We start from the raw sequence: 21,147 nt of genomic DNA, 5'->3' as shown, positions 1-21,147 counted from the left end.
TTGTTGCTTTCACCACCCTTGCCTGGGCTGCTTAGGACAATGTTTTTGTAAAGTCTCTGCACACTTTCTCAACTTTTAACCTTGAATTATTTGGATGTTGAAAATTGAATTTGTGTGTGGCCCATCTTTTAGGAGATGAGCTGTGAAAATCTCTCTATGCTGCTATAGGCTGCGTGATCTTGGGCAATTTGCTAATACCTCCAGGCCATAGATAAAGTGTTTTATTCCAGATGATCTCTGAGGTTCCTTTAAATGCTAACAGAAGGCCCTCTTAAAATCTTATTATTTCATTTTTGCTAGTCACAGACCTGTTTCTCTTATTGTTTATGAGGAATCATTTTTGTTTGTCTCAGAATATATGAACTTGAACAGAAGGCTCCATAGAAAGTGAGAGAAGCACTCCTGCTTCCTTTCCGCTCCAGTTGTAGCATCTGAAATATTCAGAGTAGTATGGAGCTCTTCTCTTCACAGATGGTTCTGTTCCAGACCCTAAGCCAGGGCCCTTTGAAGTTGCAGAGTTCAGTAAGACAGAGTTCTTGTTTTTAAGGAGCTCACAGTTTAACAGGGGAGATAGACAAACCAGCAGGGAACATCTAAGAAACACAGGAACTGGGATAGTGAAACAAATGGGGCACACAAGAGAAGTATGGTCAAAAACTGGGGGAGAAAAGGACCTCATAGTGGAGGCAAGTCTTCAGCTCATGGTTGATGAATTAGTAAATGTCTACTAGGTAGCATCTGGGGAAAGATGTGCCAAGAAGAGTGAGCAGTGTGAGCAAAAATACAGAGAAGTGATGCTTCTTGGCATAGTCTTGGAATGGTGAGCGATTTATGTGGCTGATGTGTAGGGTTTGAGAGCGAGAACAAAAAGAATCTAGAGAGATCATAGGACTAGATCTTGAGGGGCCTTAAGTGCCACACAAGGAGTTAGGTAGTGGAGGACCATGGGATATTTTTAAGAAAGAAGGTTTTGTGATTAGATACAGGTCTTAGAAATATCACTCTGATTGCAGCTTGGAGATTGGAGTTGGCAGATTTGAAAACAGTGAGGAAGCAGTTGCAGTAATTCAGGGAGGTGATGAGAGCTTCCATGGAGCTGCCACATCTGGGAGTGGAGGAGTGGGCAAGCCCCGGAATCGGAGACTGTGAGACCGGATACTTGATTTTTGATCCTCACAATCAGTGCTGTCAAGCAATCAAGTAGTGGTTATTTATTGTCACATTGTGAGACAACAAACCTGAAGTTTAGAAAGGTATAGTGACTTGCCCAAGGTCCCACAGCTAATAAGTGGCACAGCCCAGGCCAGAACTCAGATTTCCTGACACACTGCATTGTTCAGGATGATGGTCCCTTGCTGCCTCTCCTCCTTGTAAGTGTGCTTAACAGATTGTTCAAGTGTCAGAGGGCGTGAGGGCCCCGTGTCCAGGGATGTGAACAACCCAGCACTTGGACGTGGGCAGCATGCTGTAACTGGGCCGTGGCCCTTCACTGCCACGGGTTCTCTCTTTAAATTGAGGAATAGTACATATACAGCACTCCATAAAGTTTCACCAGTCTCACACGTGCACCTTAATAATATTTGACAAATATATACACATGTATTTATTCAAAATATAGATCACTTCTAGGAGTTGCTACGTTTTATGGCACCAGGAGCAGGCATGCCTGTCAGAGCAGCCTACTCTGTTACCACGCCTCTCAAAGCTTCAGTTGGATTGTCTTCATCCCACAACTGAGTTCTGAATCGCTGCCAGCAACAGGTTACTTTAGAATTGTACATGGACAAGGAGGATCATATGGTACATCTAACTAATGAGGAGAGCAAATTGACAGCTGCTATTTGTTGTTTTTAGTCTTCATATTTATCCAGTTATGTAGATTATTATATATTCATATATATAGAAAACTACAGAAATATTAGTTTTTGTTTTCTTTATACTGAAACCAGAAAAAAATATCCACTTCTTCACAAACATGTATAGTGTAGTTCACTGGCTCAGTTGGGAAACACATAAATCAAAGGCACAGTCGCACTTGCCTCTTTCCTGGCTAACCTGGAGCATTATTTTGCTGTGCGTCATGCTGTCTTGTTCACTCTCTGGTTGGCGTGTGGCTGTGTTGCATCCCCAGCTAGACCATAAATAACCTTGTGTGCGGTGCCCATGACCCACGTGTGTTCCTGTCCACCGTGGCACTCCCCTCAGTGCTGAGTGCAGTGTAGGCCTCAGTCGCGCTCTGGTTGATTTTGACTGACTTTGTCACATGGTCCTTCAGGCTAATGTCAGACTTTGGGTTTATGGTTAAAACTGTGGTAAAGTATGCACCATTTGGGTTAGAAACTGGACCAGAATAGGACATCCAAATTCTCCACAGTCAGATTTCAGGCTCCTGCCCTCTGGTAGATTCCTGTGGGGTCCAGAGGGCCTGGGCTTGCTCTATCTGACTTCTTAGAGCTGAATGTTATACTTTTTTAGGAAGTTGATTTAGGTGGTTAGGGCTTTCCAGCCAAGTGGAGTGGCAGGTTCTAAACTTGGAGCCATCTTAATAGGATTTTTCAACACTAATTGGTTCCTTTATTAATCCCCACCACTCCCCCCATCCCCGCCCCTCAGGAAAAGAAACTCAAGGTAATTGTTTAAAATTGACTGCCCTCCTCCTGTGTTGTCCGCAGAGTAATGATCTAATGTCTAGCAAAGGCCCTGGACTCTGCATGGAATTCTGCTGGATCTCCATTTCTTCTACCAGAATTCTCCTTTTAGTGTCACTTCCCTGCCCATGATTTCCTTCTCATTTCTCAGCATCTGCTGTATATATTGCGGGCCATTGATGCAAGCTCAGAATCAGCCCAGAACAGCTACACTCTTTTCCTTGGTTCAGCTAAAACAGCAGAGTCTTTGACCTCCTCCTCTGGCCACAGTACTTTGATGACTGAAGGACACAAAGGCGTTTCCAGTTACCTGGACAGGCAGAGGGGTTTATGGGAATCTGTCTGGAGTGGACTATCCTTGTCCTGATGGAATGAGAGAGTATAGGCAAATTTGCTTCTCTTACTACCCTGTCTACCTCAGCCCCTTGTTAAAATGTTTCAAGTATATCCAACTGTTGCCAATACTAATATACTTTAAAACACCCCATATCCATGACTCCCAAGACCTTATTTGAGTGGAAAAGATACTGCTAAAATCATTTTTTAGTCGTAAGTAGAAATTTGGGTCAGGAATATTTCTCCTCTAGTGTTTGAAAATAGATCAAGGGAGATACCTAAAACGTTAAGCAGCCCCCTCCTTTGAAACTGTATTCCTCACCCTCCCTACAGGACACATGAAGGTAAGTTTTTTGAGTCACTCCCCACTTCTAGAACATAGGAAGCATCATCCTTCAAATTTCTCAAGCTGAGCTTTGAGTCAGCCTGGAAAGTCTCTGCAGATTTCTTTCAAACTGGGCCTCATCTCTATTTCACATCTGCTGTAAGGTTGACAGTTGCTTTCTTAATGGCCCAGAAGATTTTGTCTCTAATTCATGAGGCCATGTCTCAGGTGGAGCACTGCAGGAGGAGGTACAAAGGGTGTGCCAGAGGTCTGTCTGCCTGCTCCCCGCTAGGTGCACAGGAGAAGGAGTTTGCAGGGAGAGTCCCGCTGGACAGCCTGTGCCTTCCAGGCTGCCAAAGCTCAGTCCCTTTACAAGAGATGGCAGTCCAGCAAGGTTCACGTCAGGTGGTAATTAGCATTCTGGGGTCTCTCTTTGAAAGCAGTTGTTAAATACACCTCCAGCTGAGATTTCAGGCATGAAAAAGGAGTACTCAGTTGATCTGGCCCAATAGGCAGTCAGAGGTTCCAAAGTTGCTACACATTAACAAGAAAGTGGCTAAGGTATATCTCAGAGCCTTAGGCCAGAATGCCAGACAGTGGAAGGTGGTATTCATAAGCATTGTCATGCTTTTAGTAGTGGGTAGAAAATCCCGACTCTCCTGATTAGTGTAAGGTCAGATTTCCTCAGCTTCAAATCATTTAGAAGCTCATTTCAGCACTCCTCCCAACCACTCACCCATCTCAGAAAGGCTGAACCATCCTGTGTGTCTGAACGGGGCCCCTTGGGTTATATGTTTCCGTCCAGCCCAAGACCCTTGCTTTGTGTCTGTGATTGGTGGTGCCCACTTCTTATTTCTGCCTAATGCCATTCTTGTGTCTTCCCTTAAGCAACTCTGCTGATGAAACAGGCCTGGCCACAGAACTCGTCTTCCTGTGGCACTGAAGGCACCTTCCACCTCCCAGTGGACACCGGGACCGAGAACCGAACTTACCAAGCATCCTCTGCGGCTTTCAGTAAATACAGCCTGTCTCCTCCTTTCCTTGTTCCCCTTGGTTGGGACTGATTTGGCTCTTAGGAAGAAAGGAAAGGGAACTTTAAAAACTGACATTTGTAAGACAGTGTTTTAAGAGGTTCTCTCTCCTACCCACCGAAAAATTGGCCCTCCTCATACAGGAGCCTGGTGGGCTGCCGTCTATGGGGTTGCACAGAGTCAGATACGACTGAAGCGACTTAGCAGCAGCAGCAGCAGCATACAGGGAAAGGTCATCCTCTTTAATCATGCACCCCACTTTGAGGAGACACAAAGCAGTGAGGGAGAGAGAAGGAAGTACTCATCTGCCAATAAGTTTGATGAGGGAAGGACCGTTACTGCATTTCAGGGGAAAAGACAGAGGGCAGTTTAAAGGCTTGTGGACTTTTGGACAGAGGGGCCTCCTCCAGCTAGCACAAGGATTTTCAGCCTCAGCACTGTGGACATCAGGAGCAGATAATTCTTAGTTGGGAGGTGGCTTTGTTGTACAAAATTGCCCCTTGCTTGAGAAACACTGCCCCTTGCATGGAAGCTACACTATGGAAGCAACGTAAGTGCAGGGGTCCTGGTGGAGGCCGGAAATTGGTCTGGCTGGTCAGATGGGTCCCATTCACTCGAGGCTCAGTGGATTGACCGATGGTTTCACTTTCACCTCTGATTTTTAACACAAAATGACTCCACTAGGTAAAATGAGGGCCAGTGTTCAGAAATTACTCAGTGGCATTTTGACTCTGTGTAAGGAAAATCTTCATGCTTTCTTGGAGCCGTCCAAAAGAGGAATAGCTGGCTTTGCATGTGGTAAGCGCCTGTTTCTTAAGTTGTGCCAACATGGGCTGGTCAGGCCCTCAGAGGGATGTCGCAGACTAGGCCCATGGTCTGGGGTTCAATGAAGTGTTACTCTATTAAGTAAGTAAATTAGAAGAATATGTTGTATTTAAAGTTTTTCATTAAAATGTTGTTTTTTCCTTAGTTATCATTGCCCCTTCATGTCAACATAAACTAGTTTATACAACATAACTCTCACCTTTTGAAGAACATGCTTTCATGATCACCCTCTCATTTAATCTACATGATATTTGGGTGGATTTTTATTCTATTTTGAAAGCTGAAGCTCAGAAAGGTAATATGCCCAATGCAGCACAACTGGAGAAAGGTTTCACACAGGATAAGCTTCTATTACTGACTTTTTTCTTGAGATTAATTTTACTGTTTTTTAAGAGAGAGACAATAGCAGTAGGGAGTTTTTCCAGATAACCTATGATATGATATATGTGCACGGGCATATAATACATCTCTTGTATCTGCACATAGGGAGGTACATGCATACAGACACACCTACTAGTGTAGCAGAAAGAAACCTGGAGTGGAAGACCAAAAGATTTGGATTATAGACTTGGTTCTGTGTAACCTTGAATAATTCCCATGCTTTGGACCTTATTTTTTCCAAAGGTAAAATGAGACTAGACTAGGTCATCTTGGTGCTGTATACCCAATATCCTCCACCCTGTCAGGGGCCTTCTCTTCAGGTGCCAACTAGCCTTTGTTCACACGTCTCCAAGTGTGGAGTATTCATTCCCTCCAGAGGCAGTCCTTTCCACAGCGGGGAAGTATCTGTATTAGAAGGCCTTGCCTTTCACCATGTTAACCTCTTCCTGAAGTTCCACTGAACTGTCCAGTAGCTATAGCCCACTGTCCTCTCACAGGCTCTCACAGTCACTAGCAAGGGCCAAGGCGTACCCCCTTTCTTATAATTTATAAATAGAGGTAGGATTGACTGGTCCTCCCATATCCCTCCAGAGTTTCTCCCAGCACACAGATTTTGTGGCTTCTAATACCAGAGAAAACTCGGGACCCTTTGAAAAATTCAGTTTAATTTCACTAACACTTGCTAAGCCTGTTTGTAATTAGGTCTCCCTCCTACTTACTCAGCACTCTGTTGTTCAGCTGCCAACAAGGAGACTTGGGGGTCAAGGCAAGTCTCATACATAGAGCTTTGTCCAGACATATAAATCTGATAGTCAATAAACCGATTAGTCTAAAAGGTATCCTTGATGTGAGCATCAATGCATTTGAAAGTGGTAGGGGCTCTCCAGCTGAAAAAGATTTATGACAGTGCAGAAGAATTAAAGAGAGGGCTAAAAAGGTTTTATTTTGCTAATATACACACTCTCTTTATTACCCTATTTGATGGACTTTAAAATTATGGTTAGGAACCTGAGAGAAAGAATAGGGTACCATAAACAAAGCCTTTTTCAAAAGACAGGGCTGGGATTGCTAGTGACTGAATTCCTTTTTTCTCTCACAATATTACCTTTAATGAAATGGGGACACAAAGGCCAATATACCAGATGCCCAAGATTGGACTACAGAGACAGACATATGATCCAAAAAGGAACTCTGCCCAGGGCATGGTAAGCCCTGATCTCTGGGCTGAGCTCTGCACTGATTGGCTGCGCAGTTTTGGAAAAGTTGCAGCTCCCCTGGGCTCTAGATTCTTCACCTGAATTGGAGAGGATTGAATTCAAGTCTCTAATGTCCTTAACGGATAGCATTCCAAAGTCCTAGTTCTGTAACCTTCAGACTTAGGTAGAACTCTTTTCAGGAGACCCAGGCCTCAAGTGATGAGTTGAGTCTAAGTTCATTTGAGCAAAATCAATGAGTCTTTGTTTTGACTTGGTTTTGTTTTGTTTGTATGAAGTCCAACAGCTTTTTTTCCTCTTTAATTTAGGTGGATAAAGTAGTAAACCCTGAATTCTGTGATACTTGAGGTAGCCCAGGGGAATTTCCAGTGATCCTCAAGGGTGTGGACAGGACCATCAGTCAGTTACGGAATGTCCTCTGCAAGGATTTTCTCATAAAAGTCTCACTGAAATACTCGCAGCTTAGAGTATCAGCACTGGAAAGATCTTCTGATATTATCTAATCCAATGAATGTATTCCTTAAGAGAAGAATTGACGTGACTCACTGATGGAGCCCAGGACTTGGGACTGTAGTTTGAGGAGGGAGCACCGAGTCCTGGGTGCTCGTGAGCAGTCGCTCGCTTGCTCCCGTTGTCTTCTCTGTGAAACATCTGTGCTGGTCTTGGTGCTCTCTAAGAAGTCTTCTAGCTCTGCAGTTTCGCCTCTCCCCTCTCGACCTCTCTGGACAAACGGGCAAGGCCTTCTTCCCCAGCATTATCATTTTGGCCACCAAGGGTATTTTGGCTAAACTGATTTGTATTCTGAGTTCATGTGTGTCTATTTCATAACATGAAGAAAGGAAACACTCTCAGACAAGGTTATTCTTAGATGTAGAAACCAAATTCTACTGCAGTCTCTGGGCGCCTCTTGATTTCCCTCAGAGGAACAGTCTCAACACTTTGTGAGATGTGGTTGTCCTTGTGACACAGAAGGTGAGTGCAGGCTTCCCAGAGGATAGAACTTGAGCACACATTGTCTGGGAGCATAAAGGAGAGTCTAGCACCACTGGCGTGTTAACTTTAAAGAATCTTAAAATCATGGCATTTTAAACCATTAAATTTTAAAATTTTAGAAGCCTGAAGTCTGTGTTCCAAGTTGGATCCCACCATGAAAGTCATGGTTTAGCTTTCAGATCAGTCTCTGCTGGTACACTTCCCAGGACAGGAAGCTTACTGTTCTCTACACAGGGAGAGAGAAAGGAATAATAGGTAACCTATATGAACTATTCTTATTGTGTCAGGCTTTCTTCTAAGGGCTTTGCACTTATTAATGTATTCATCACTATAACCCTATGAAGTAAGTGATATTATTATCGTCCCCATTTTATAGATGATGAAACTGATGTATTCTACAGCTGTTAAGTAGGAGACCCAGGCAGTCAGTCTGACTGCAGACTGCTCAGCACCATAACCCTATGCTATATAGCTTTCAGAGATAGGGATTCTTAGGATTCAGTGGTGTCCTGCCCTCCTGCATGGAAGAGCGGTGCTCTCCATTCTGGCAGGACTCCCTATAGTGTTTTATTTCTTTAAGTCAGGAGTTAACAGGCTTTTCCTGTAAAAGGGACAGATAATAAATATTTTAGGCTTTTCAGGCCTTATGGTCTCTGACATAACCACCATTCAGCCAGTAAAGCAGCCATAGTCAGAATGTAAATGAATGGGCATGGCTGTGTTACAGTAAAACTGGATTTACTAAAACAAGCTGCAGTCACACACACGCAAATTGTGGTTTGCATGTTTCAAATGTAAATAGTATGAGTAAAAGATCCTGTGGTAAACCTGGAAATAGTCTCCTGCATATGCCTGTCCTTTGAGATTCACATTTCATCCTATTACTTTAAAACTTGTTACTGTCATGGAATAAAACCTCTTTCTCTTTTATTTTATATTTCTCCTCCTCCCCTCCCTCCTCCCCTCTTCTCTCCCTTTCTCTCCCACCTTCTTCTTCTTTGGGGGAAGGGGGCAGAATAGCAATTAGGCTCCCTTAGCATCATAGTCCATGCTCTTGGGACATGCCCATCTTGAGAATCCCCTTTGTTCTACAGACAAGTAAACTGTCTCTGGTTGAAGTACAGCTCAAACAGCTCCTAGACATGTGCAAACCTACGGTCCTTGACTTCCCCCACAGTATCTGCTTCTCCCGGGACCACATTTCATGATTAGCTGTGCAGTCTAGAATCTTGGAGGAATCTGCTGTAGACTTCTTCCTCAACTGACTCACATCTCCACTTCAGTTAGTTTCTAATTCTTACCAATGCTCTCTTCTCATTAGTGTATTTTTCTCCACTCCATCCTCATTGCTACTTATTTCTCAAGCATGTTTGACCACAAAATCAGCTTCTCCAGTTTTTCACAGAACAAACTATGAATCTACAGGTGGAAAGATAAATGGCATGATTCCAGGGAAGAGGACAGGACACCTATTGGTAGTGCCTTGTGTGGTAACTACACAGTAGCTTTCACATCCTCCTGAGTACCTCATCAGGGTATGCCCAAGCTGTGGTGTGACCTGAGAGAGATTTGTGACTGTATGGCAGCCTGCTTTAAATGGGGGTTAGGGTAGAAGAGACCCAGTGTCTTTAAAACAATGGGATTTTAGTTCAGGAAGAGATCTTCATTCTTAGCCTTCTAATTTTACAAAATAAGAAACTAAGGCCCAGAGACTTGGCAGTAGTTACAGCAAATTGGAGGAAAGCCTGGACTGAAGCCTGGACCCTTTCTCTTCCAGTAAAGTACCCTCTTTACTCTGCCTCCAGTTCCTTCATACAAAAACAGCTCCATGTTACTGAATGGGTCCTTGTTGAGTGTCTTGTAGGCAAAAGACCTGAAGCTAAGAGAGGTTTCGTGATGTGTCAGCCAGACTAAGTCAGGATGGAGGACCACAGGGAAGAATCTCCAGCAACACCCCATTGGAGATCCAAAGCCAAGGTCCCCTGGCACTGTCCCTTCAACTCAGAGAGTGGGGCTACCTGATGATCGCTCAGTTTCCATAGAATCATTCCATGTTGTGATTCTCTAGGAACATAGCCTTGTTCCTGAGTGATTTATGTTTCAAGTTTTTCCTATGAACTTAGGATCTGACTCTCTTTTCCAGAAATTCAAAGGCAGCATAGTTTGTGTGAATGGCTGATTGTGAACTTCTCGGAGCCTGACTTCTCAGCCCCCCTCCCCAGCTTCTGTCCACCCTGCTGACCAGACGTGGCCTGGGTTCCAGGCCGATGTGAATCTTTTTTATCCTGACTTCAGTCTTTCAAGCAGTGGTGGCCCTCCTCCAAGCCCCAGGAGGGGAGGAAAAGCCAGCTATGTAGAGCAAAGATTTTTAGCATCTCACCGAAGGAGGATCTCTGAATGGTGTTTTGTATGAGGATTCCACCTTAAAACTTGACAAGGAAGAGGAGGAGTATGGTGGAGAGCAATTCATAAAGGGAGAGAGAGATAAGGAGAAAAGAGAGAGTAAGGGAGAAAGCAAGACAGAAGCAGCCGCAGCAGATGCCCCAGGGTACTGAGTGAAGAGATTGAAAAGCAAGAAGAGAGAGTGCAGTACAGAGCAAGCAGATGGAGGGTCTCCCGTCCACATGTACCTGCCTGTCTCATGGTACAGGTTTCAGAATCCTAGACTGTCCGAGTTTCAAGGGCCCCTTAAGAGGTCATCTGGTCCCATCCTCTTATCTGTGTCTCAGAGCCCTGAGACATGGAGAAATAAAAGATGCCACACATGTAGCCCTATGCACCAGGACTGAGGGAGCTGCCTCTGGGGCCAGGGCTCTCTGGGCGGAGCCCTGTACTCTGTCTGTTCTCATCTGTGTTTCCAGCCTGGATTCAGCCCATGCTTGTCTGGGGAGTCGTGACTGGGACCTGCTGCCTCCCAGCGATGCTGTTCTGCCAACTAATTGGAAGTCTCTCTTATTGCCTTGGTACAGGATATACTGCGGGGACACCATACAAAGTCCCACCGACCCAGAGTAATACTGCTCCGCCCCCCTACTCCCCTTCACCCAACCCCTACCAGACGGCCATGTATCCAATCAGAAGTGCCTACCCCCAGCAGAATCTGTATGCCCAGGTAAGTACATGTAGAAGCCTGGGTCCACCTCTTCTGCAGGTAAAGGAGCCACCAGCCTGGGTGGGTGGGGTGGAGGGGGAGGAAAAGAGAGTTTGTGGCTCTGATCAGCTGTCATTCTTGTGTCACTGAAGCAGTAACCTTACAGCCTATACACACCCTCATTCCACCTCAGTCCACAGTCAGAAGCTCTTGTTATTATGTAGTAGAAGCATTTGAGAAGCTCTGGATTAAGATGATCCAAGCCTTCTGTCCACTCTGCCCAGAGATCAGCAGACCTGTGGGCTCTGACGGCAGAACGCAGTCATGTGATCCAGGCAGTGGGATGTCACCTCAGACCATTGTCTCCATCGTCAACCTTTTTGCCTAAAAGGAAATATATAGTAAGAGACATTTGGGGAAGCGCTCTGCATTTAGGACATTTTTCTAGTATGTAAAATGGCAGCATTCACACCAGCATTCACACTTCCACGAGCAGAGCCCCAGACCTTGTGGCCCTGGGCCAGAGATTCTCAGACACCGTCGCTTAAGGTTTGAGACAGGCTCCCCTCCCTTCTCTCCCCACCTCTCCAAGAGCCGGTGTGACCTCAGCCCCTCTTCCCCCAGGGAGCTTACTATACACAGCCGGTGTATGCTGCCCAGCCCCATGTCATCCACCACACCACGGTCGTCCAGCCCAACAGCATTCCCTCTGCTATCTACCCGGCGCCTGTCGCCGCTCCCAGGACCAACGGCGTGGCCATGGGAATGGTAGCCGGCACCACCATGGCAATGTCAGCAGGTAAGGGCAGCATCTATGTCAATGTCCATTCCCTTCCTCCAGGAACTCACGACAGAGTGGAAAACACAGTCATGGGATCGACTGTAGCATAACATGAAGAATCCTGTGCCTGGGAGTTCTAGGGACCCTCTAACTCTGTCCACAGGGCTGTGGAAGATTTCACTATGGAGGATGTAGTGAGCTAGGCCTTAAAAAGTGAACAGAGGCTAATCAGAGAGATGAAAGAGGGAAGGGCAGTCCAGGGGAGAGAACATGAGTAAAGCACATTCACAGAATGGACATGGTATAAATCGCTTAGAAAATGAGAGCGTGGAGTTGGAAGGGTGGCTGGAGCAGTTGTCAGAGATAAAGTGGTGGAGAGTCTCGAATACGTAGGTAACAGGGAGCTAGCAGAGAGGTTTAAGCATGGGAGAGAGAGGGTTTGTCTAATCATTCTCTCTGACTGCAAAGTGGAGACAGCTGGGTTGAGGGGATATGGGGGGAAAGCTGTGCTTTAGAGGACAGATGATGATGCTAGGACTCTGCTAGCAGCAGAGTTCCAAACAGGAGGGCACAGGGCAGTGTTCTTTAGCAGGCAGGAGCTTCGGGACCTGTCCAGTAACTAATTGCGTGTCTTGGAAGAAACAGGAGTCCAGGAGAACCCCTTCTCCATTTCTGGCTTACTCCAGAAGCCCCGAGGATGGAGTTAGGGAGAGACACCAGAGGAAAAGCGGGCTTCCCTGGTGGCTTAGAGGGTAAAGCATCCGCCTACAATGCAGGAGACCTGGGTTCAGGAAGATCCCCTGGAGAAGGAAATGGCAACCCACTCCAGTACTCTTGCCTGGAAAATCCCATGGACGGAGGAGCCTGGGGGGCTGCAGTCCATGGGTTCACAAAGAGTCGGACACGACTGAGCGACTTCACTTCACCAGAGGAAGAGCAGGTTTGGGGAAGTCTTTGGATGAGATGGCACTAAAAGAAGAGCATGAGAAGACAAGAGAGCTCTGAATAACCTTTAGAGACCCAACTTTCAGAGAATCAGCGAGGTTATCTTCTGGGGAAAGAGAGTACAAGGGCTTGAGTGGGCAGGAGGTGGAAGTTGGGATTTTCCTCTGCCCCTTATGTAAGCATTGAGGCCTCTCACTCCCCAGATCAGGTCAGCAAGCTGATGGAGATCTGCTGGGTGCCAGCCTTATTGTTTGGGTCCTGAGGCCTACCCTTAGGAACAGCTAGGTTAGTGGGACGACCAGCGCCACATAAAGCAGCAGACACCTCTCAGTGTGATGTGCAGTGAGAGTGGCACACAGAGAAGAGTGAAGGGAGGCTGCTGAAGACTGGCTGTCCTGGAGCATCAGGAAGGTTTCCCCTCGGGAGATGGCTCCTGGCAAGGTGGGGAGGGCTGGGCGGCAGCTCATGAGCAGGAGGGGAGCAGCTGTGAGAGATCACGGCCCTTCCTCCTCACCCCAGCACCTGGGATGGCCTCATCAGGCTTGCTCTTCTCCTTCCGGATGCTCAGGTACCCTGCTGACTGCACCCCAGCACACCGCGATTGGGGCACACCCTGTCTCCATGCCAACATACAGGGCCCAAGGGGCCCCTGCGTACAGCTATGTGCCCCCGCACTGGTAAAGCCTGCACCCATCCAAGTGAGTGGGGACCGGGTGTGAGGTGGGAGGGTGACCAGCTAGCAGAACTGTCCCACAGCCCCTGGCTTGGCCCAGCACAGGTGTCAGCAGGGGCAGGTGACAGTTACTAGTCGCTTTCCTGCTCCAGCTTCAGCAGTATCACTCTTTATGATAGCTGTCATTATCTATATATTCTAGATACTTTACATACGTTATCTCATGATCTGCCCAGTAGCTCTGTGAAGTAAGGATCATTGCTCCATTTTACAGATAAATATATAGTTTAGTATCACTTAACTAGTAAAAACTAACCTGGGACTTGAACTCCAATCCTCTAGTACTAAATTTTATGCTCTTTACTTCAGACTTCTTCTAACTGTGGGCCTATCCTTCCAATGAACTTTTATCTCAATCAGATGTTGGCTCCAACTGGGGCCAGGCAGAAGCCCTAGGTCACCCTCACCACCAGGCTCCCCCTTCCTCTGCAAATCCTGAGGCGGTGCCAGTGACCTGTAGAGCTCCAGGGATGTCACTAAAAATCACTGCCATGCCTCCTTGTCTCCCTTGCCACCTCCTCCAGAGCTCTCGGCACTGGATGGGAAATGGGCCGCTCCACTGGGAAGGCACAGACGACTCCATTTAGGGCTCTCAGCATGAGGGGAAGGGGTCAGGAGCTCCCTGAAGGGCCTCAGGAATACTGCTGTCACTAACAGCTTTCCCCTTCCTCCCCTAGACCCGGAGTCACACATTGTATGCAACTACTCAAGTCTTACACAGGTGCTGGAGCAGCTCCCTAGCAGCACCACCTCTATTTGCAAGAAGAGACAACGGAAGTGCAAGGGTCACTTTATGCATCATTAACGGTTTTGGTTTTTATTTTTGGTTTTTGTAAAAGCTGCTTTTTCTAATCTCCTGCCTCTCCCCACCGTCCCCCTGAGCTGCTGCCCTCCCAGCTCCACCCTTCTCCTACGTGACCAGGCACATCCTCTCTGCTCCTTTCCTGCCCCAAGCGTTCAGTCCTGGGAGCCTAGTCTAGCGGCAGGCAGAGTGGGGTCTGTTGCAGTGGTTCAGCTGCAGGTGCGATTTCCTTTGAAGAGCATAGTGGATGTGACCCTTGGGGCCAGGGTAGGAACTCAGAACTGTTGAGCAAGCCACATCTCTGAGGGATGGTTTCTTTTTCGATTTTTCTCAAGCAGGATTAGTTTAAGACACTGCTGTATCCTGACACAAATGAAATATCTTCTGATATTTCTGAGAACCATCGCAACAGACCAAGAACAAAACCACCTGATTAGGTAGGAGCGTTCATAGCAGCTTAATAATACCCCAGATGAGAACCTGGGAAAACCAGATTTTTTCTTTGGGAGAACTTGAGGGAGGGTGGGGGGGGCGGCGCACTGTGGGAAGGCAGAGGGAAGAGAGTCGGGAGGCCCTTGCCTGCTGGCTTTGGCTTGTAAGGTCTCTGGCCGAATTGTCTGGGCCTGGACCCTCTAATTTGCACAGTGATGTTAACTGACCTGGCACTTCCTCAGAAGGTGATTTTTGACCTCAGACCTGCCAAGCAGCTGCAGGATGGTGGGATCCCAGCCTCCCAAAGCCTGGGAGGCTAGGTGCCCAGTGTAATCTAGACCTTGGCCTCTGCGCCTTCATGGATCCACTCTGGTGAGGAGCTTGCTCCTGAGTAGAGTGGAAACCTGTGGCATTTCTCTCCCTTCCCTTTGTCCTTCCCAGAGCCAGGGCTCACCTGTCTGTCCATGGCGCTGGCAGACAGGCTAAGTTCTTGGTTACCTTGTGCCATTCATGGCCAAAGTGAAGGAACCACATTCCAGGTGGGTGCTGGTGGCTCTGGAGGTCAGGATAGAGAAGGAAAAGCAATAGCAATAAACATTTCATCGACTCATGGAACTGAAGGGACCTTAGCAATCATCTCATCCATTCCCCTGTTTGACAGATAAGGAAGCTGAGGCCCAGAGAAGAGGAAGGGACTTCCCTAGACGTTGCAGTAAATTAGCATTAAATGCAACCTTCCTGCCTGGGGCATGTTGCCCACAAAAATTTACCTAGGGATGGATTGGCTTGGCTTTGTAAAAATGAAGCCAGCAGTGCCCACACATGATGAGGTCTGGAACAGTCTCTGGGCTTTTGTTTCTGCTCTTTTCCTCCATGGATTTCAAAGGCAGAGGTTGAAGACTTGGCCGAGGTCACATGGGGGCAGATGGTGGGAACAGAAATTGCAAATGAGGAAATAGCATTTGGAAATTCTGTGAAGACATCCGGACCTCTCATCCTATACCTGACTCCAGCCCTTGGAGGAGCAGGTGGACTGGCTGAAAAGGAGTCCATGCTGTTAAGACAGTAGCCCCTCATCCTGAGAGGAGAGGAGGAAACATGCACTCTCTGGGGAGAAGAGGGACCCCTGGGTCAGGAGGCCCCATTGGTCTCAGCCAGGAGCCCAGCTGTCTAACACTGCCCCCCTGCACCCGGCACTTGGAGGGGTTAGCAGCCCCTTCGGGGATGGTTGGTGGCCGGGGTGGGGGGGGGGGGGGCGGCGGCGGCGTGCACAGGAACATTTTACTGAACAAAATGGGATCATTGATGACATTTAGAACTTCTAAATAACTCTCTTCATTTTAAATTCATGCATATGTGGATATATCCCTACCCCTACCTCCCATGTCTCCCTAAAGGAGGAAATAATCAGGAAACCCCTGGGCCAGGAGGACCTCAGAGGCTATCTGGCTGTTCCCAGGGGTGCACAGCCCAGCAGCATCCTCGACCTGGGAAATGCAGGACCAGTAAGGAAAAGCCCCGCTGTTCTAAATGGTCTGCTCAGGGGTGCTGAAAAGGTTTTGTTTTAAAACAATAGAAAGTTTTCCAGTGTTAATCCTTTTTTTTTTTCTTTTTTTGGGCAAATACCTCCTCCTACTCTCTGGTTGTATAAGGGTGGGTGAAGGTTGTTTTAGATTATGTCATACATGTTTAGAAAATGCCAAAATAATAATAATGATTATAATAATAGGAAACATATGTGTTTGTCAGGTGCTTCATAGACTTCAGAGCACTTCACAGCCTTTAATTTACTGACCCTGAGGGAAAGACAAGGTCAAAGTTATTTCACCCATTTGACAAATGAAGAAACTGGTCCTATTTAATAGCAAGAAAAGGAACTTGCCCCAAAGTGAGCAGAATGCTGGCACCCCAGTAGGCTCCCCTGAACCCCACTGCCTCCAGATGGGATGGGGCAGAACCAGAGGAGGGGAAAGGAGATCTAGGAATTACCTTTTTACCTTTGTTCATTCTGTACCAGTATGTAAAAACTAACATCTAGTACCTCAGTTTTTCACAAAGCAATTTCATACCCATCATCTGGTTTAACCCCATGAAAAAGATGATTCTCTCATTTGATCCATGAGGAAACTGAGACTTGGAAAAGCAGAGTGACTTGCTCATAAGTGGCAGAGCTATTTGAATCTCAGTCTGTGGCCTCTTTCCCTCCAGTCTGACTCCACACACAGGCTTGTGGAATGAAACTCGATGCTGTGCACCCTCTCCTGGCCCTTGTATGTAATTCAAGATCAAGGACAGACCCCAAGGCAAAAACAAGGTGTGGAAAGGCTGGGGTCTGGAAGAACCCAGGCACAGCACCCCTTTTGCGGGCTGAGCACCGGAGCCCCAGTTCAGCTGGCCTCGCCCTCTTGCTTTGACGGAGATCCACAAGCCTGGCCAAGCTTGGGGAGTCACTGCAGAGGGACTGAGCCCAGGAGAACGAGGCAGTCGTGTGTCTGTGGTAGGATGAGCACACATGGGGTCACAGGCATCCATCAGGAGGTACCATGAGCGTCATCCACAGATACTGGATGGCCCAATGGTCGAGCTGGACAGAAGGTCAGAGCTTGAAGGGCCCTGTCATTTTAGGAAGTCCAGCAAGCCAGAGAGGACAAGGGGTGTGCCCACATGACATTCGAGCTGCAGCATGGCACCAGCAAAGCCCTCTCCACCCCATTCCACTGCTTCTCACCAGTGCCACAAGCTTGGTGGGCAGGGTTAGGGGTACAGGTGGTTCCAGTCACCAGCCAACCCTCACAGCTTCCCCCACTTCTACCTGCCTCCCTCTCCTTAGCCTGGGGCCCAGGAAGCTGGAGTCTGGAATCTGGAGTGCCCCCAAGTGGTAAAAGCATGAAATTTAATCTTTCTGCCACATTTTGGAAAAATTGATTTCCTTTCTTCCCTGCAAGACAGGACAGTTGCTGCTCTTCCTCTCTTTCTCCTGGCAGTGACTATAAAGTGAATATCCCCCGCCCTATATATTGAAAAAGGACACTCACCTGTCCAGTTTATTGCCTGTGTACGAAGTACTTTGATATTGATTGCCAAAATTCCCATTTTATAGATGGAAAAAACTAAGTCTCTGAAGGCTTAAGAGACTTGCCAAAGGTCACATAGCTCATCAGAGAAAGAGCCAAGATTTGAAGAGCCAACTCTTCAAATCCTCTGCTCTTTCTGCTGACACTTGCAGGCCTTGGTGGCCAGCATGCAGAAGGGATAGGCTACCTGTCTGCCCCTAAACAGAGGAACACTCCAGGGAAAACTGGGAAGTCAGTCTTCCCCGCTGAGCAGATTTTTATGAGGAGCCCTGGAAACCCAGAGGCAATTCCAGCTGGCAGCACTCGAAGGACAGGAATTTGCAATAAGAGGCCTAACTTGAGCAAAGCACTTTGGGGTCTTGATGCCTAGGACTGAAGACCTGTTGAGGGGCAGCCCCAAGCACCTGTCCACTGAAAGACCTATGTCCTTAGGAAGCCTGTGTACCCTTGCTTTCTGACCCTGGAGAGCCGGCCCACTATCCAGATCCAGTGAGTTGGCACTTTCAGGGGACCTGGTGTGGCCCTGAATGGTCAAAAGTACATCTGAATCCAGTCCCTGGATTTGTTTTTCCCAAGGGTGAGGACCATGATCTAGAGAGACACTGTGCAGTCCTTCCACCTCATCCCAACTCTTACCCTTGGCCACCCAAAGTGTTCCAGAGATCTGGGAGTTTGTCCAGAGAGGCTGACTTTGTTCCAAGTACCCTTCAGAAATGAATCACATGGAGCATAGGAGTAGTGCAGATCCTTTGGTCACCGAGTTCTGATGTCCTCACTGTGCAGACGGGACTCGGCCAGAGGTCCAGAGAGGCACTGGCTGAATCTGGCCTGGAGCCCTGCATGTGAGACCCTCAGCTCTGCTCTGAGGGAGGCCAGAGGGAGGCCTAGAGGGCACAGGTCTTGGTCACAGCACTGTGGCTGGATCAGTCACTGAGATGTCACCATGGCATTTGCTCCTCAATTGCAGTTCAAAGTACACGTGGAAGCTCTGCTTTTCACCCTGTATTCCACAGCACTGTAGGGCATGTGGTCCCCAGCTGATTGCCAAGCTTGGGAATCCAGAGGAGGCAGGTTGGGCAGTGGAGGGGCAGGCTCCATGCCGGTGTCCAGCCCCAGGAGAATCCAGGCTAGACTTACCTCCAAAAGCTGGATTACAGTGGAGACCCAGCCAGGCTAACATCAAATTCCACAGCTGAGCCTGAGAGAGCTCAGCCTCCTTTGGGTGTGCCAGGCTGGCGGCAGGATCTGTCCTTTACCTGTCCACGTCCCCTTCTAGAAAACCTGTTTCTGAAATTAGGCATTACATGGTTCTAGGGCCTGGCCTTTAAATTTCCTGGCAGGTCAGTTTCAACATTCCATAACCAGTCTTGCCTGAGCCAGACTTGGGTCTCACTCCTCACTTTCTCCAATGGGTATTTTCTACCTTGTGTGCTGTTGAGTCCAGCCCAGTGGCCAGGTGATTAGGACTGGCTGCCACAGAGCCAGAAAGGGAAACTAGAATGCTTGCTTCCCTGTGGCTGCATCTGTAGTCCCTGGGTCTTCTTGCTTTGGCATTGAGGCCCTGTACCCAGTCCAGCTCCTGGTAGAGGGGCTATTTTCCTTTTTTGAAGAGAACACATATAACAGCTTTGCTGATAAGTACCAGCCCATAGGTCTCAAATGGGTGAAGTCATCTTTGGGCCTGACCCCAGCAAGACCAGCATCTCCAGGCTCCAGCCTTCCTCCTCGTGCCTGAGAGTCAGGGAAAGAGTGGGACTGGCCGGAGACCACCTTCTCGGGTCAGCCAGCTTGTCTGGATCTATGGTGGGACTGCAGCTCTTCCTTACCCAAGGGGAGGTAAGGCCAGGCCTCTAGCAACGTGGCGTTGTCTGTCATGACCTCTAAAGGCCCAAAGGCCTGTCCCCATCTCCTGACTAAAAGGCATCTGCATCCCTGTTCATATCACACGACAGAGAAACTTGTTCTCGTGGCATGTACCATCCCTGTGAGAGAGCGTTGTATATGATTTTGTATTTTTTAATTCATTTTAATCTACAGGTTGGAATCTAGTTTTTAAATTTTATTGGAACTCACATTTTAAAAAGAAAAACATTTAAAATAATAATAATAAACCTTCGACCGGTGTCTTCCAAGTAGTTTGAGCAAAGAACTTATAGGTGTTTTCAAAACACAGCCTGGAGTGTAAAGAGTGGAAAGCCCCGCGGCCTCGCTTGTGTGTATGAAGTGTAAATCTGGTTTTGTTCTGTTGTTTTGGATTCTTTTGGGTTTTTGTTCCGTTTTGTTTTGAAGATCAGATAGTGATCACTCTGAAAGATTGAAGCCAAGAATTTGTAACTATGATATTTACTGTAAGCTGTAGAACATTCAATAACTATTAAAAAAAGTTTCCAAAAAAAAGTCTGGAGTGACCAGACTTGTGGTTCTTGGGAGAGGGAGACACAGACACCTGTTGGGTTGGTGAGTGTCCCCTGGGTTTCTCCCAAGTTGATTCTAAACTTGTTTTCACCAGTCGAGCGATACCTACGCTGCATCTCCAGGGCAGCCCTGGCACTCACAGTTCAGGGGCCTGGGCTAAGGTGTGTGACACAGGAGTGCAGGGAAGCCCTGAATGATGGAGGCTGCATCTGCCAAGTGCCCGCCGTGTGGCCGGTGCTGTGCTTTATGCTTGGTGACTGGCAGTCCTCACAGCAGGACAGGAGGTGAGCCCTGTGGGTAGCCCTGGCCTTGGGAGGGGGAGCAGCTGAGGAGAGCGAGTACCTTGGCCAAGGTTACAGAGCTAGTGAGGGGCAGAGTTGGAACTTACACTTGGTCTGGCTCCAAAGCGCAGGTGCCGAGCCCCAAGTTCTCCTGCCCACCCTGGAGGAGGCAGTGCCTACATCCACTTAATAGGGCGAAGTGGTTTGTAGTCCCAGAAGGATGGCTGAAGGTGATAATATGGTCTCCATCCAAGTTGTCATCACGAGCTGTCAGTTTTATTTATGTCCAAAACATCTCTAATCTCCCTTCTGGGCAAAGCCACTGCCTTGGTCCAGGCCTTGATTTCCCTCCCTGGTCATTGCACGAACTGTTCCCTCCTAGGGCCTGGCTCCCACCGTCCACGCCCTGCCAGCCTCCCAAGTATTCAGCTTCCTCAACTGGGGAGAATCCTTGAGGCCCAAAGAGGCTAAGTGGCCTAGCTGTAACTAACACTCTGGAGCCCTCTCCGCCAGACTACCCCAGGCCTCCACAGAACCTCCCTCCCCTACGGGGGCAGAAAGCTCTGTCGGGGACCATATTCCCGGGCTCTGTCACAGCAGTTCCTCCTTGAGAGGAAGGGGACTTTGTTCAGGGACTCGGCTCCAGGTCAGTGGCAGGGTTGACCCCAGGAGCAGGTGGGAGGGGGACACCATTCTAGCCCGTGGAGGAGGGGCGGCGGAGTGAGAAGAGGTCAAGCTCAGAACTGTCCTCAGTGGCCACCAAGGGCCCCATCTTGTCCTCCAGCTCCCACCCCTGCCAGCAGCCTCGGCCTACCTTCAGCTCAAGAGTAGGCTTTAGAG

The 21,147-nt window shown here is 48.0% G+C and overlaps 1 protein-coding gene and 1 long non-coding RNA gene across 6 annotated transcripts in view; one reads left to right on the top strand and one right to left on the bottom strand.

The window, feature by feature from the left end:
* FAM168A (family with sequence similarity 168 member A) overlaps positions 1-20,008 on the top strand; it is a 206,907-nt gene extending 186,899 nt beyond the window's left edge. For 2 of the 5 annotated variants that reach the window (XM_069553037.1, XM_069553036.1), the window contains 5 exons: positions 4,198-4,323; positions 10,723-10,865; positions 11,469-11,643; positions 13,139-13,268; positions 13,981-20,008. In XM_069553037.1, coding sequence (XP_069409138.1) covers positions 4,198-4,323; positions 10,723-10,865; positions 11,469-11,643; positions 13,139-13,251 — 557 coding nt within the window. In that variant the 3' untranslated portion in view covers positions 13,252-13,268; positions 13,981-20,008. The remainder of the gene's footprint in view (positions 1-4,197; positions 4,324-10,722; positions 10,866-11,468; positions 11,644-13,138; positions 13,269-13,980) is intronic. The other 3 variants (XM_069553035.1, XM_069553038.1, XM_069553039.1) reach the window with 2 other exon arrangements.
* LOC138420031 (uncharacterized) lies at positions 6,485-15,092 on the bottom strand. The gene is made up of 4 exons (XR_011249165.1): positions 14,992-15,092; positions 12,464-12,594; positions 11,022-11,228; positions 6,485-7,979 (listed from the first exon to the last, which is right to left on the bottom strand). It is a non-coding gene; the product is annotated as an uncharacterized lncRNA (long non-coding RNA).
* Positions 20,009-21,147: the final 1,139 nt, after the last annotated feature.

Source organism: Ovis canadensis, chromosome 15 (genome assembly GCF_042477335.2).
Source record: "Ovis canadensis isolate MfBH-ARS-UI-01 breed Bighorn chromosome 15, ARS-UI_OviCan_v2, whole genome shotgun sequence".
NCBI classification, from domain to species: Eukaryota; Metazoa; Chordata; class Mammalia; order Artiodactyla; family Bovidae; genus Ovis; species Ovis canadensis.
The sequence above is the reverse complement of the archived record's forward strand: the minus strand, read 5'-3'. Positions and strand labels throughout refer to the sequence as shown.